The sequence below is a fragment of the Bombina bombina genome, chromosome 8, assembly GCF_027579735.1.
Source record: "Bombina bombina isolate aBomBom1 chromosome 8, aBomBom1.pri, whole genome shotgun sequence".
Lineage (NCBI taxonomy): Eukaryota > Metazoa > Chordata > Amphibia > Anura > Bombinatoridae > Bombina > Bombina bombina.
In genome coordinates this window covers 6,005,439-6,023,086 of record NC_069506.1, presented here as the reverse complement: position 1 = coordinate 6,023,086, position 17,648 = coordinate 6,005,439, and the positions used below count along the sequence as shown (strand labels likewise).

The window sequence follows — 17,648 nt, the reverse complement described above, 5'->3', positions numbered from 1 at the left end:
GACTGTTCCTGCTTGGAAGAGGGAGTGGAAGGATTTCCCTTGAAATTTCGAAAGGAACGAAAATTACTCTGACGTCCCTTTTTTTTGTTTCTCTTATCCTGAGGGAGGAAATGGCCCTTTCCTCCCGTAATGTCAGAAATTATTTCCGTCAAACCCCGTCCAAACAAGGTCTTTCCCTTTGTAAGGAATAGCCAAAAGTTTTGACTTTGATGACACATCCGCAGACCAAGATTTTAACCATAAAGCTCTGCGGGCTAACACAGCAAAACCCGAAATCTTTGCTCCCAGTTTAATTATCTGTAGGGAAGCATCTGTAATAAAGGAATTGGCCAACTTAAGGGCCTTTTTCCTATCCTGGATCTCTTCAAGGGGAGTGTCTGTCCTAATAGAATCAGACAACACATCAAACCAGTATGCCGCCACACTAGTGACGGTAGAAATGCACACTGCAGGTTGCCATTGTAAACCCTGGTGTACATACATATTTTTGAGTAACCCCTCCAATTTTTTGTCCATAGGATCCTTAAAATCACAACTATCCTCTGGGGGATAGTAGTGCTCTTAGCCAGAGTGAAAATTGCCCCTTCCACCTTGGGTACTGTTTGCCAAGACTCCTTGATAGAGTACGCTACGGGAAACATCTTCTTAAATATAGGGGATGGAGAAAAAGGGATACCCGGTCTCTCCCATTCCTTAGCAATGATCTCAGTAGCTCGATCTGGTACAGGAAAAACCTCCACCATGGAAGGTACATCAAAATATTTGTTTAGCTTACTGGATTTTTTAGGATTAACTACGACCGTGGTGTCGCTGTCGTCCAGAGTAGCTAAAACCTCCTTAAGTAACAGACGGAGGTGTTCTAGCTTAAACCTGAAAGATACAACTTCAGTATCCGCAGGAGGAATTACACTGTCAGAATCTGAGATTTCACCCTCAGATGATACTGAAGTATCCTCCTCCTCAGGCTTCTGGGAGGGGGCATTTGAAATAGCAACAACTGCGTCAGAAACCTCATTTACGGAATGTTAATTTTTCCTCTTGCGCTTTCCCTGCAGCATGGGAAAAGCAGACAACGCATCAGAAACCGCAGAGGACATGAGAGAAGCGATGTCCTGCAACATAACTCCAGGAGGAGTTAGAGAGGAAGCGCATGGCACTGCATGTGTGGGCGATAAAAGTTGGGAGAAAGCTGCGGCATATATTGAACATTGTCAGACTCCTGAACAGCATCCACCTTAGACAATGTTGGCTCAGAAAAAAAGTCTATCCCTATAATTTAAAGTTCTCTCAATACATGAGGAACAGAAAGGTGGTGGTTCCACATTGACATCAAAACATAAAGAGCAAGTGACATCATTTTGCAGGACCTCTTGGTCCATTCTGACTCACAATGGAACAAATTACCAAATAAAAAGCTTACATTTTTCAATAAAAATTAAAACAGAAAAAAACGTTACTGTCTCTTTAAATTTTAAAACGCAACTTTTTATTTCTTTTTGTAGTAAGGACTAAATAGTGCTACACAAGTACTGTTGATCACCTCTACACCTCAGCTTAGCTTTGCTGAGGTGCCTACCTGCCCTGCTGACACTGGCTAGAATTCCCCTCAGCAAAAGATCCGGATCTCTGCCTGCAACAACAATGAAACGCTGTCCGGTCCTAAGAACGCATGCCTCTTTAGCCTAAATATGCGTTATCCTGACCGACTGCTAATCCGGTCGTCACCGGAAGTGAAAGCAAAAGTGGAGCGCAACACAAACTGCCGCCTCAGTTAGCTCCGCCCATCGTGGGCGTCTAAAAAATTAATCTCCCGGTCGGCATATTTTAAAGTCAAGCCGCCGGGAGCAGTGAAATCACATTAAAACTGAGCCTTATTTTCCTCAGCCCAGTGCCTGCATAATACACGGCCTACACAAGTCCCCTCACATATATAGAAGAACATAAGTGTCCCTTAATGAATAAAGTGCCCAGTCCTTTTTATTTTACTAGTGCCAAAAAAAATAAAGTCAGCACTTGCCTCATAGATCTGCCAGGCAGAAAGGCAGCTCACTAGGTTTGAGAGGTCTTCTCCCTCACATGGACCTGTGGAAAAAGAGATAAAGACTGAGTAATCTTACTCAGGCTTTCAGAATTAGGGCAGCATAAACTACATGGGAGGCACAGCGAGAATTATGTCCCACAGGTTCCCTTTGCTCTAAAGCCACCACTGTTCTACTGAAGAGACCGATATGGACTACGGCTACACCGGACAAAGCAGCACAATCTTGCACTTTTTTGAACACCTAACTTTACCACTTCCTTGCTCTAATGTAGGCAAAGAGAATGACTGGGGTTGGAGGGAAGGGAGGAGATATTTAACAGCTTTGCTGTGGTGCTCTAGTGATATTCCCAATAGTAATTAGATAATCCGTGGACTCATCATGTCATTAGAAAGAAATGGTCTGGTCACTAAGGAGTTAAAATAATTTTAAAAAATACGCAAAATTATTAACATAGCCATGCTGTTTGGAGTAGTCTGATCCACACACCCCTATCAGTGCTTAGCATCAGACACACAGGCATTGTATTTTAACTGAGATCACAGCGGCTTATTTGCTTCTAGGTATGCTCCAGCAGATAATGAGCGTTAAAGTCTTGCATTCTACCAAACAAAGATAGATATAGATACAGCCATAGAAGGAATTGTGTGGGGGGAGTTAGAGCTGTACAATTCAGAAACTTAAAAGAAAGGGTTAATGGCGAGGCACTGCAGTATAAATTTGCAGGTAAAGTACAGATTATATTTTGTCTCTATTCCAACTTATGTCCCTTTAAAGTTACATGCTCTATCTGAACCATGAAAGTTTAATTTTGACTTTCCTACCCCTTTAACGAATTAGTGCATGTGACAAATTAGTGCGACAAATTAGTGCATGTGACAAATTAGTGCATGGGACAAATTAGTGCATGTGACAAATTAGTGCATGTGACAAATTAGTGCGACAAATTAGTGCATGTGTCAAATTAGTGCGTCAAATTAGTGCATGTGACAAATTAGTGCGACAAATTAGTACGACAAATTAGTACGACAAATTAGTGCATGTGACAAATTAGTGCGACAAATTAGTGCATGTGACAAATTAGTGCATATCCTTTTTTTTATTATTACTATTATTATGGCCCTGTAGTATTCCATAATCAACAAGTGCATAATAAAAAGAAACTACAATAACGCTTTGTTAAATTTCAAATGAGCAGCAGATTATTTTTTTCTGACAAATTGTAAAATGTCTTTGCATCTCCGTGCCCTTATATCATGTGATGCTCTTGCACATGCTCAGAAGGAGCCTCAGGATCAGTGTCACGCTTCTATCTGTATCATGAACCAGTTGGCTCTGGCCGTGTCCATTTAAAGGGATGAACAACTTGTTTGCATATGTAGCGTATCAGCTGTAACAGAGCTCACACAAAATGACAACTGCTGCATCATTAAAGGGACATATGATGTCATTCAGAGAGAACATACAATTGTAAACAAATACAGCTGCGGCACAGGAGAGTGCTGATGATAAAATACTGCATCCCCTATTGGCTGCTTCATAAGCCAATCACAATTCAGAAAAAAAATGTCTTTTACACAAGTAGGCCACGGACAAGGTAAAGGTTATTAATTCTCTCACACACTGTTAGGAAACAAATGAGAGTATCATTGGAATATCCATACAGAAAGCTGTAGCACTTGCACTTACACTATAGTCCTTTATCAGCACTTTATGCTTTGCTTTTATATGTACAAGATCAATACAGGTAAAAATCCTTTAGCTAAACTGGTGGGGACAAAGGTTTGGATTTTGAAATAGTTGAATATTTGTGTCAGTAAAATGGGACAGAATGGAGAGGGGATCAAGTGTCAATAACAGTATCTTATGTAATTTGCACTATATTTACACATCAGTATACTGTCAGATAGAGCAGCAGTTTTACTTCAGTCTGTTTATATTCACACTGAGGCACCGGCTAATACTGAGCATGTGCAAGAGATTACAGTGTATATGTATATGAGTCTGTGATTGGCTGATGGCTATCACATGATACAGTTATATACACACTTAGGCACCAGCTAATACTGAGCATGTGCAAGAGATAACAGTGTATATGTATATGAGTCTGTGATTGACTGATGGCTGTCACATGATACAATTATATACACACTGAGGCACCAGCTAATACTGAGCATGTGCAAGAGGTCACAGTGTATATGTATATGAGTCTGTGATTGGCTAATGGCTGTCACATGATACAATTATATTCACACTGAGGCACCGGCTAATACTGAGCATGTGCAAGAGATCACAGTGTATATGTATATGAGTCTGTGATTGGCTGATGGCTGTCACATGATACAGTTATATACACACTGAGGCACCGTCTCCTACTGAGCATGTGCAAGAGATCACAATGTATATGTATATGAGTCTGTGATTGGCTGATGGCTGTCACATGATACAGTTATATACACACTGAGGCATCGTCTCCTACTGAGCATGTGCAAGAGATCACAGTGTGCATGTATACGAGTCTGTGATTAGCTGATGGCTGTCACATGATACAGTTATATACACATTGAGGCACCAGCTAATACTGAGCACCCAATAAACCCTTAAAAAAGTCTAACACTAACCCCCGAAGATCTACTTACAGTTTCTGAAGAGCCGACATCCATCCTCAACGAAGCGGCAGAAGTCCTCATCGAAGCCGGCAGAAGTTTTCATCCAAGCCCACAGAAGTCTTCATCCAGACGGCATCTTCTATCTTCATCCATCCGGCACGGAGCGGCTTCATCTTCAAGACATCCAGCGTGGAGCATCCTCTTCTTCCGAATGAAGGTTCATTTAAATGACGTCATCCAAGATGACGTCCCTTATATTCCGATTGGCTAATAGAATTCTATCAGCCAATCGGAATTAAGGTTGAAAAAATCCTATTGGCTGTTGCAATCAGCCAATAGGATTGAGCTTTCATCCTATTGGCTGATCCAATCAGCCAATAGGATTGAACTTGCATTCTATTGGCTATACCAATCAGCCAATAGAATGCAAGCGCAATCCTATTGGCTGAATGGATCAGCCAATAGGATGAAAGCTCAAACCTATTGGCTGATTGCAACAGCCAACAGGATTTTTTCAACCTTAATAAAACCTTCTCTCTCCCCTCTATTCCTCTCGCACACCCAGCCACGCCCACTTTCGCCCGCACCGGCTGTTCAGGTAGGGACTCTAAGGCCAGGTGTGTTTGTCCTCACGCGCAGTCTCTACTGCGCATGACAGCTTTGGACAAACACACTTGGCCTTTTATTATATAGGATGTATGCGTTTTTACGGTGTGATTTTTAATAGTAACTATTTGGATTAAATTGTATCAATAGTTTTGTTTACTTCTTATATAAAAACCAAAGATGCAGACACAGCGGACTGTGACTTACGGACAAGGAAAATTGTAAGATATTAAAGAAAAAGTCTGGATTTGGCACTAATTGTGGGTTTGGGATCTGTACCTGTATTTCATCGCTAGACATAAACAGAGTAATCCAGTGTACATTATAATTGTGATTTCAGACAGTAACCGGAAGATAATGGTAAATATTTGTCACTCACATATCTAGATTTCTCCTCCCGATTCTGATCGTTCATGTCTTTGGGAACAATCCTAGTTGCTTGACGTCCCTTTCCAAAAGGCTTTGGGAGTTGACCTCTGAACTCTGACTCTATGAACTGGAGCTGCCAACTTGTGAGGTCAAAACAGACGTATTAAAAACAGATTAAAGCGAACAAAGCTCTAACTATAAAGTTTAAACTACCTGCAGGATCACAACACCCTTCTTGCGGTTTCCTAAACATCACAGTCACTATTACCATAGTGACAGCGTAGCCACAGCAATGATATGTGTACAGGAATGTTACAGGAGACAATGTCACCGGGAACACCTAGCAACAAGGGGTTAACACAAGTCCTAACTCTATATAGAACATCATGCCTGGGATGTCATGGGCTGCAAGATGTGAGATCTATGCTTGGGATTCTAAGCTACAAGACTGTTCAGTGATCTCACCCACGATACAGTAGTCAGACACCATCACTGTGCAAAGTATAACGTTAATGTTTAGTTTACATATAGTCTATTTCATATTTCTCTCCCCTTAACATACTGTTGGCATGAAGTGGATACTAAACAAAGTATAACATTAATGTTTAGTTTACATATAGTCTATTTCATATTTATCTCCCCTTAACATACTGTTGGCATGAAGTGGATACTAAAAGTATAACATTAATGTTTAGTTTACATATAGTCTATTTCATATTTCTCTCCCCTTAACATACTGTTGGCATGAAATGGATACTAAACAAAGTATAACATTAATGTTTAGTTTACATATAGTCTATTTCATATTTCTCTCCCCTTAACATACTGTTGGCATGAAGTGGATACTAAACAAAGTATAACGTTAATGTTTAGTTTACATATAGTCTATTTCATATTTCTCTCCCCTTAACATACTGTTGGCATGAAGTGGATACTAAACAAAGTATAACGTTAATGTTTAGTTTACATATAGTCTATTTCATATTTCTCTCCCCTTAACATACTGTTGGCATGAAGTGGATACTAAACAAAGTATAACATTAATGTTTAGTTTACATATAGTCTATTTCATATTTCTCTCCCCTTAACATACTGTTGGCATGAAGTGGATACTAAACAAAGTAGAAATTATCAAAGGGACATTCCGGACAAAATTTAAATGCACATAGATGAATGACCTCTTTGAACAGAAACAGTTTTGCAATATACACGTACTGGCAAAAATGCTTCTAATAAAAGCTTTAGTGTTAGCATTTTTCTCTGCACGTGCATGTGAAGCATAGTAAGATATTCTTAGTGCACCAGCATTTTAAATACTGCAGCTGCTTAGAGCACAAGTGGGGCCTGTACCATGTCAGCCATTAACAAACTGAGTCATTACCAGATGGTACAAGCACCTTAGGCTTCTGAGCAAGTGCTGTGTTGAAAATGCTGGTGCACGCTGCATACACATTTCAAACAGCTATAGCTTTTATTAGAAGCATTTTTGCTAATGCCTGTATATTACAAACATGCATCTGTGTGGATTCCAATTTTGTCTGGAATATCCCTTTACTGTACAAACTTGCTTTACATGGCTTGTCCTCTATGCGCTGTGCTTGCTTTACAGGGCTTGTCCTTATTATGTGCTGTGCTTGCTTTACAGGGCTTGTCCTCTATGCGCTGTGCTTGCTTTACAGGGCTTGTCCTCTATGCGCTGTGCTTACTTTACAGGGCTTGTCCTCTATGCGCTGTGCTTGCTTTACAGGGCTTGTCCTCTTATGCGCTGTGCTTGCTTTACAGGGCTTGTCCTCTTATGCGCTGTGCTTGCTTTACAGGGCTTGTCCTCTATGCGCTGTGCTTGCTTTACAGGGCTTGTCCTCTATGCGCTGTGCAAGCTCTGAGATTTGGTTTTTATGTTACATTTAGATACATTCATATAAGGATTGCAGCCCCGCTGGTGGTTCCCCCAATAGAGCTAAAGACATTATTTGTTAATTATCTATCTCTTTACATCAGCCATATCAAACTGCTGCTGGTAGGGTAGTAACAAGGGAATGCATGTATATTAACACTATAAGTGCCAGACAAGACTGCTGCGCTTAGCAAAGCACATTTTATATATTATATACACTATATGACCAAACGTATTAGAAAACCCCTACTAGTTACTGAGTTCTGGTGTTTCAGCCACACACATTGCTAACGGGTGCATAATATCCAGCACATAGCTATGAAATCTCCATATACAAGCATTGGCGGTACAACGAGATGTACTGAAGAGCTCAGCGTTTCTAAAAAATGGCAATATCATAGGATGTTATCTTTACCACAAGTTCATGAGATTTCTGCCCTGGTCAGCTGTAATTATTATTGTGAAGCAGACACATCTAGGAGCAATAACGAAGGGGTAGACCGCGTATAGCTTGTGAAGATCGCTTATAATCCATTGAATCACTTATACAGAGTTCTAAACTGCCTCAGAAACCAACACCAGCACAAGAACTCTGTGTTTGGAGCTTGATGAAATGAGCACACATCATGCACAATGCCACTCAACTCTGGAGCAGTGGAAACGTGTTCTCTGGAGTGATGAATCACACTTCACTATTTGGCAGTCTGATGAAAGAATCTGGGTGTGGCAGATGCCTGGAGAATACCTGCCGGAATGCATAGTGCCTACTATAAATTTTGGAAGAGGAGGAATAATGGTCTGCAAATTTCTACGGGGTTTGGCTTAAATATCTCAATTCCATTAAAGGGTAATATTAATGCTGCAGGATACAAATACATTTTAAACAATTGGGAGTTTCCAACTTTGTGGCAACAGTTTGGGGAAGGCCCTTTCTTGTTCCAGCGTGGCTGGACCCCTGGGCACAAAGTGAGGACCATGAAGACCTGGTTTGAGGAGTGTGTGGTGGAACTTGAGTGATCTGCACAAAGCCCTCACATCAACCTCACTCAACACCTTTGGGATGAATTGGAATGCCGGTTGCGAGCCAGACCTTTTTTGCCCAACACCAGTGCATGACTTCACAGATGATATTTTGGCTGAATGAGGACAAATTCCCACAGACAAACTACAAAATCTTTGGGGCAACTCTATATTAAATACCCTTGGTTTTGTAATGGGATATCCTACAAGCTCAGATAGGAGTGATGGTCAGGTGAGCACATACTTGTGGCAATATAGTATATTACTGTTCTGGCAGGGAACAAAGCACCTGTCTGTCTGCCGTCTTTTAATTACGTTTAAACTAAAATCTCATCAATGGGTAGAAATAAAACGTTCGCTGTGTGAGATTAGGTACATGACACACTGAGGATGTAGACGTATTTATGTCCTGCAGTGCAGATAATTGCAGTACTTTCTGCAAATAAAAATACCCAAATGACCAGGTATCTATCAAATATAGTTACGGTTGTTTATTCAAGCACAGAGCTGTTGTGAGGGAGGGATGGTTCATATAAACAAACCAATAACTGCTTCAACTAAAACCAAGAAGAAGAAAAAGAAAGGACATTAAATGGGTAGAAAGATCACAGTTGAATGTGTGCGGCTGCAATTCAGTTTTAAACAGAAGCATTTTTGCAATATACATCCATTAGCAATAATGCTTCTAGTAAAACGTATTACTGTTTTTCAGGGGCATACGCACATATGCTGTGAGGGCCCGTGTACAACATTTACATATCACACCTTTTGAGAGAGTCAGCAGTGGCTTGTATGACACAATACCCATAACCGCCAGCATTCTGAGCATGGCGCATATGTGCGTATGCTACTGAAAACTAGTAATACATTTTGCTAGAAACATTTATGCTAATGGAGGTTACTGCAAAACTGCTTGTGTTTTAAAATTGAAATGCACCTATGAAACAGCCAATCGTATGCTGTACCGGCTGCCCCACAGACGCACAACAGCCAATCATATGCTGTACCGGCTTCCCCACAGACACACAACAGCCAATCATATGCTGTACCGGCTGCCCCACAGACACACAACAGCCAATCATATGCTGTACCGGCTGCCCCACAGACGCACAACAGCCAATCATATGCTGTACCGGCTGCCCCACAGACGCACAACAGCCAATCATATGCTGTACCGGCTGTCCCACAGACACACAACAGCCAATCATATGCTGTACCGGCTGCCCCACAGACGCACAACAGCCAATCATATATGCTGTACCGGCTGCCCCACAGACACACAACAGCCAATCGTATGCTGTACCGGCTGCCCCACAGATGCACAACAGCCAATCGTATGCTGTACCGGCTGCCCCACAGATGCACAACAGCCAATCGTATGCTGTACCGGCTGCCCCACGGATGCACAACAGCCAATCGTATGCTGTACCGGCTGCCCCATAGACACACAACAGCCAATCATATGCTGTACCGGCTGCCCCACAGAAGCACAACAGCCAATCATATGCTGTACCGGCTGCCCCACAGACGCACAACAGCCAATCATATGCTGTACCGGCTGCCCCACAGACACACAACAGCCAATCGTATGCTGTACCGGCTGCCCCACAGATGCACAACAGCCAATCGTATGCTGTACCGGCTGCCCCACAGATGCACAACAGCCAATCGTATGCTGTACCGGCTGCCCCACAGATGCACAACAGCCAATCGTATGCTGTACCGGCTGCCCCATAGACACACAACAGCCAATCATATGCTGTACCGGCTGCCCCACAGACGCACAACAGCCAATCATATGCTGTACCGGCTTCCCCACAGACACACAACAGCCAATCATATGCTGTACCAGCTGCCCCACAGACACACAACAGCCAATCATATGATGTACCAGCTGCCCCACAGACACACAACAGCCAATCATATGATGTACCGGCTGCCCCACAGACGCACAACAGCCAATCATATGATGTACCGGCTGCCCCACAGACGCACAACAGCCAATCATATGCTGTACCGGCTGTCCCACAGACACACAACAGCCAATCGTATGCTGTACCGGCTGCCCCACAGATGCACAACAGCCAATCGTATGCTGTACCGGCTGCCCCATAGACACACAACAGCCAATCATATGCTGTACCGGCTGCCCAAAAGACACACAACAGCCAATCATATGCTGTACCGGCTGCCCCATAGACACACAACAGCCAATAATATGCTGTACCGGCTGCCCAATAGACACACAATAGCTGACGACATCAAATCTCTACAATACAGTCTAGTAATCTGATTGCAGCTAGAGTTTTCCAACACCGGGTAAGGTGCTGCTTTTAGTATGTATGCATTTTACTACAATTATTTATTGGGTTTAATGTCCTACAAGAAGAGCTGTGTAAAATGTAAGCATGTGTGCAGGAGAATGCGCCAGCAGCAGGTGGTAGAGGAGATTACAGGGAGATAGTATGAACCATTTGTGATATATTGAATACTACGTATGGTAAAGCGATCTACTGTTATGCACAGAACTCACTTGTCAGGAAGCAGGAAATGACTGGGAAAGCGATACCACTCCTTGCCTACACACACATGCACTGGTCGGCCCTCAGGTACCGTGTGGACAGTTGGATCTCGGGCAATCCTGTGAAACTCGGGGTACAGGTCAAGGGGCCCGTGGTACCCTAGAAATGAGAGAAACAGTTTATTTCATCTCCGTCAACTTTTAAAAGTTACAAAAATGAAAAGAGAAAGTAACAAACCTTTGAACAAAGCTACGGACCGCGAGAAGGATAATAGTCCAAAGAGAAATACAGTTCCCAGCGCCAGCCAGTTGGATGAAATGGTGTAATGTTCCAGGCGGTACCTCTGGAAGGCGTAGTGATAGCATTTCTAAAGAGATAGCAGGACACCGTTACCTACAACAAATGGCAAGCTAAAGGGAGTAGGAGACATCCAGCTCAAACAAACAGCAGAGAAATATACATAACCAAATTCACCCCTCAGACTTCTGGGAGTGTTTGCTACCTAGTTAAAGGGACAGTATACACTCATTTTCATATAACTGCATGTAATAGACACTACTATAAAGAGACAGTATACTCTCATTTTCATATAACTGCATGTAATAGACACTACTATAAAGAATAAGATGCACAGATACTGATATAAAAATCCAGTATAAAACTGTTTAAAACTTACTTAGAAGCTCTGTTGAAAAGGTAGCTGGAAAACCCACTGCACGTGGGAAATAAGACCCTCCCCCTGCCTTTGCATATGAAAAGACCCTTTACACAAACAGGAGCAAGCTGGAGAAGGTAGCTGACAGTATTCACATAAAACTCTGGGGCTTGGTTAGGAGTCTGAAAATCAGAGCAATGTTATTTAAAAATAAGCAAAACTATACATTAATTTAAAAAACAAACTTTATGGGCTATATAAATAGATCATCTATAAAACATTTATGCAATGAAAAATTGAGTGTATAATGTCCCTTTAAGAAGCCAGAGATCACACCCACCTGTATGAATAGACAAGCTAACATCAATCTTTAGGCTGCCCATTATGCTGCTACACACACAGCTGTCATATAGTGCTCAAACCACGTGCACGCTCCTGAGCTTCATTAGTAGGCTCTCATAGAAATGAGCTAAAAGTTTAAACACAGGAGCGAAGAGCAAGCGGTAAATTTCATAACAGAATTAACTGGAAGAATTTTTTTAGTTGTAGAGCTCTATAAGAATCATGAAGGTTTCACTTAGATGTCCATGTTCCTTTAAGAAACAAAACGTATTACTTGTGTAATAATTCTTATGACTCTGCATCCTACACCCATCTTCATTGCCAACTGTCACAGGTGTCCTACACCTTTCCTGAACACCAACTGTCACAGGTGTCCTACACCTTTCCTGAACACCAACTGTCACAGGTGTCCTACACCTTTCCTCAACACCAACTGTCACAGGTGTCCTACACCTTTCTTCAACGCCAACTGCCACAGGTGTCCTACATCCTTCCTCAACTCCAACTGTCACAGGTGTCCTACATCCTTCCTCAACTCCAACTGTCACAGGTGTCCTACACCTTTCCTGCGTCCTACACCTTTCCTCAACGTCAACTGTCACAGGTGTCCTACACCTTTCCTCAACACCAACTGTTACAGGTGTCCTACACCTTTCCTCAACGCCAAATGCCACATGCGTCCTACACCTTTCCTCAACGCTGACTGTCACAAAAGCCCTACACCCTTCCTCAACGCCAACTGTCACAGGAGCCCTACACCCTTCCTCAACGCCAACTGCCACATACGTCCTACACCCTTCCTCAACGCCAACTGCCACATGTCCTACACCCTTCCTCAAAGCCAACTGCCACATGTGTCCTACACCCTTCCTCAACGCCAACTGCCACATGCGTCCTACACCCTTCCTCAAGGCCAACTGCCACATGCGCCCTACACCTTTCCTCAAAGCCAACTGCCACATGCGTCCTACACCTTTCCTCAAAGCCAACTGCCACATGTGTCCTACACCCTTCCTCAACGCCAACTGCCACATGCGTCCTACACCCTTCCTCAAGGCCAACTGCCACATGCGTCCTACACCTTTCCTCAATGCCAACTGTCACAGGTGTCCTACACCTTTCCTCAACGCTAACTGTCACAGAGGTCCTACACCTTTCCACAACGCCAACTGCCACAGGCGTCCTACACCCATCCTCATTGCCAACTGTCACATGTGTTCTACACCTTTCCTCAACGCCAACTGTCACAGGTGTCCTACATCCATTGCCAAATACAACAGGAGTCCTACACCCGTCCTCATTGCCAACTGCCAATGGCGTCCTACACCCATTCTCATTGCCAACTGCCACAGGTGTCCTACACCTGTACTCATTGCCAACTGCCACAGGTGTCCTACACCCATACTTATTGCCAACTTCCACAGGCGTCCTACACCCATCCTCAACGCCAAATGTTACAGACGCCCTACATTTGTCCTCACCACGGATTTTCACAGGCTTCTTACCCCCATCCTAACCACGGAATGTCAAAGGCTTCCTACATCTGTCCTCCATACTTACATTTAGCCGCCAATCAAGCAAACGCTACACAGGTGGTGAACCAAAAATGGGTCGGCTCCTAAATTTACCTTTTTTTTTAAATAAAGATACCAAGAGAACAAAGAAAATTTGATAATAGGAGTAAATTAGAATATTGCTTTAAATTGCTGCCCTATCTGAATCATGGGAAAAATATAATAATTTAGATAACTCGCTGCTTCATGCATGTCAATATTAATTTGTGAGGAGTGTACAGTTACACAGCATTTATAAGTGTATTACAAATGAATATATATTCATTTTATATAAAACATTACTGATTTCCAACACCAGCGAATACAATCTTGAATTATGTGCCTGGCGGGGAAGGAGTTAAGTTCAGTGTGGTCAGCATTTGAAAATACTTTATGAAACTCTCTTAAGCTTCTGAATGCTGTAGATAATTGAACATTTATGACGGCTATTATAGAGAGAAGTTTTCCGTTGTAAAAAGGAGCCAACGTATTGTTCTGTTCAACACATTCCCTAGCCGGTAAATACAGAACAATTTCAATAGCTGGATGGAAAAAAAATGAAGAGTGATACATAATAACTGCGAGGACAAACAGAACCCATTTTAGTATGAAAAACTGAGCTGTAGAAAATAGCTCTAGCTATAAGTACCAGACATCTGAGTGCTTTGTATTCTGACCTTAAAACTTTTGTTTGTGTCTGAAAAGATGTCTTCCATGTGCACTTGACTACAACACAAAAACCCTAAACCCTATGTATTGTCAGAGTCTTCTGGTCTCCTTATCCTTGTGCAAGAAATAATGGTCTTAGACAAAACAAGATGCGCCTTTTGTGTAGGAAAACTCTCAATATTCTTAACCAAAGTATCTACTAAAGTTTAAGTTTTGTTATTCACACATTAAATAGGTTCTATGAATCATTATGGGTGTCTTGTGTGATAAGATTTGACTGAGTGCCCACGAATGTTCCAAAACAGAATTATAGCTTCTTACTTTTTATATATTCATGTTTAAGTATATAAATTGGCAAGAGTCCATGAGCAAGTGACGTATGGGATATACAATCCTACCAGGAGGGGCAAAGTTTCCCAAACCTCAAAATGCCTATAAATACACCCCTCACCACACCCACAATTCAGTTTAACGAATAGCCAAGTAGTGGGGTGAAAAAGAAAGGAGTAAAAAGCATCAACAAAGGAATTTGGAAATAATTGTGCTTTATACAAAAAAATCATAACCACCATCAAAAAGGGGGTGAGCCTCATGGACTCTTGCCAATATGAAAGAAATTAATTCATCAGGTAAGTTCTTACATAAATTATGTTTTCTTTCATGTAATTGGCAAGAGTCCATGAGCTAGTGACGTATGGGATAGCAATACCCAAGAAGTGGAACTCCACGCAAGAGTCACTAGAGAGGGAGGGATAAAATAAAAACAGCCATTTCGCTGAAAAATTAATCCACAACCCAAATATAAGTTTATTCTCATAAATGAAAGGAAAAACGTTAATCATAAGCAGAAGAATTAAACTGAAACAGCTGCCTGAAGAACTTTTCTACCAAAAACTGCTTTCGGAGAAGCAAAAACATCAAAATGGTAGAATTTAGTAAATGTAAGCAAAGAAGACCAAGTTGCTGCTTTGCAAATCTGATCAACTGAAGCTTCATTCTTAAAAGCTCATGAAGTGGTAGAATGAGCTGTAATCCTCTGAGGCGGGACCTGACCCGACTCCAAATAAGTGTGATGAGTCAAAAGCTTTAACCACAATGCCAAAGAAACGGCAGAAGCCTTCTGAGCTTTCCTGTAGCCAGAAAGGATAACAAATAGACTAGAAGTCTTCTTGAAATCTTTAGTAGCTTCAACATAATATTTCAGAGCTCTCATCACATCCAAAGAATGTAAGGATCTCTCCAAAGAATTCCTAGGATTAGGACACAAGGAAAGGACAACAATTTCTCTATTAATGTTGTTAGAATTCACAACCTTAGATAAGAATTTAAATGAAGTCCGCAAAACTGCCTTATCCTGATGAAAAATCAGAAAGGAGATTCACAAGAGAGCAAATAATTGAGAAACTTTTCTAGCAGAAGAGATGGCCAAAAGAAACAACACTTTCCAAGAAAGTATTTAAATGTCCAAAGAATGCATAGGCTCAAATGGAGGATCCTGTAAGCCTTTAAAACCAAATTAAAACTCCAAGAAGGAGAGATTGATTTAATGACAGGCTTGATATGAACCAAAGCCTGAACAAAACAGTGAATGTCAGGAAACTTAGCAATCTTCCTGTGAAGTAAAACAGAAAGAGCAGAGATTTGTTCCTTCAACAAACTTGCAGACAAACCCTTATCCAAACTATCCAGAAGAAACTGTAAAATTCTAGGAATTCTAAAAGAATGCCAAGAGAAATTATGAGAGAAACACCATGAAAATTAAGTCTTCCAAACTCGATAATAAATGTTTCTAGAAACAGAATTACGAGCCTGCAAAATAGTATTAATCACAAAGTCAGAGAAACCTCTATAACTAAGAACTATGAGTTCAATTTCCATACCTTCAGATTTAAAGACTTGAAATCCTGATGGGAAAAAAAACAGACCTTGAAACAGAAGGTCCGGCATTAATGGAAGTGGCCAAGGTTAGCAACTGAATATCCGAACAAGATCCGCATACCAAAACCTGTGAGGCCATGCTGGAGCCATCAGCAACACAAACGATTGCTCCATGATGATTTTGAAGATCACTCTTGGAAGAAAAACTAAAGGTCGGAAAAATATAAGCAGGTTGATAACACCAAGGAAGTGTCAACGCATCCACTGCTTCCGTCTGAGGATCCCTGGACCTGGACAGGTACCTGGAAAGTTTCTTGTTTAGACGAGAAGCCATCAGATCTATTTCTGAAATACCCCACATCTGAAAAACCTAAGAAAACACATCTGGATGGGATGAGGGACTACTCCCCCGGATGTAATGTCTGACGGCTGAAATAATCCGCTTCCCAATTGTCTATACCTGGGATATGAACCACAGAAATTAGACAGGAGCTGGAATCCGTCTAAGCAAGTATCCGGGATACTTATTTCATAGCTTAAGGACTGTAAGTCCCATCCTGATGATTGACAAATGCCACAGTTGTGATATTGTCTGTCTGAAAACAAATGAACGGTTCTCTCTTCAACAGAGGCCAAATCTGAAGAGCCCTGAAAATCGCACGGAGTTCCAAAATATTGATTTGTAATCTCGCCTCTTGAGATTTCCAAACCCCTTGCACTGTCAGAGATCCCCAAACAACTCCCCAACCTGAAACACTCGCATCTGTTGAGATCACAGTCCAGGTTGCACGAACAGAAGAGGCCCCTAGAACTATACGATGGTGATTTATCCACCAAGTCAGAGATAGTCGAACATTGGGATTTAAGGATATTAATTGTAATATCCTTGAAAAAAACCTTCCCCCATTGGTTCAGCACCCAAAGCTGGAGAGGTCTCATATGAAAACGAGCAAAAGAGGATCGCGTCCGATGCTGCAGTCATGAGACCTAAAACTTCCATACACATAGCTACTGAAGGGAATGACTGAGACTGAAGGTTCCGACAGGCTGCAACCAATTCAAAACGTCTCTTGTCTGTTAGAGAAAGAGTCATAGACACTGAATCTATCTGGAAACCTAAAAAGGTGACCCATGTCTGAGGAATAAAATAACTTTTTAGTAAATTGATCCTCCAACCATGTTTTCGAAGAAACAACACTAGTTGATTTGTGTAAGATTATGTAGAATATAAAGACTGAGCTAATACCAAGAAATCGTCCAAATAAGGAAACACTGCAATACCCTGCTCTCTGATTACAGAGTAGGGCACCAAGAACCTTAGAAAAGATTCTTAGAGCTGTCGCTAGGCCAAAAGGAAGAGCGACAAATTGGTAAAGCTTGTCTAGAAAAGAGAATCTCAAAAACTGAAAATGAACTGGATGAATCAGAATATGAAGATATGCACCCTGTAAGTCTATGGTGAACAAAAGGCAGAATAGTCCTTATAGTTACC

The 17,648-nt window shown here is 41.7% G+C and overlaps 1 protein-coding gene across 2 annotated transcripts in view; it reads right to left on the bottom strand.

The window, feature by feature from the left end:
- The window catches only part of ALG9 (ALG9 alpha-1,2-mannosyltransferase), a gene marked incomplete at its 5' end in the record, with an annotated part of 288,641 nt that overhangs the window by 95,222 nt on the left and 175,771 nt on the right, over window positions 1-17,648 (bottom strand). For both annotated transcript variants that reach the window (XM_053690107.1, XM_053690108.1), the window contains 3 exon segments: window positions 5,634-5,763; window positions 11,071-11,218; window positions 11,297-11,426. In XM_053690107.1, coding sequence (XP_053546082.1) covers window positions 5,634-5,763; window positions 11,071-11,218; window positions 11,297-11,426 — 408 coding nt within the window.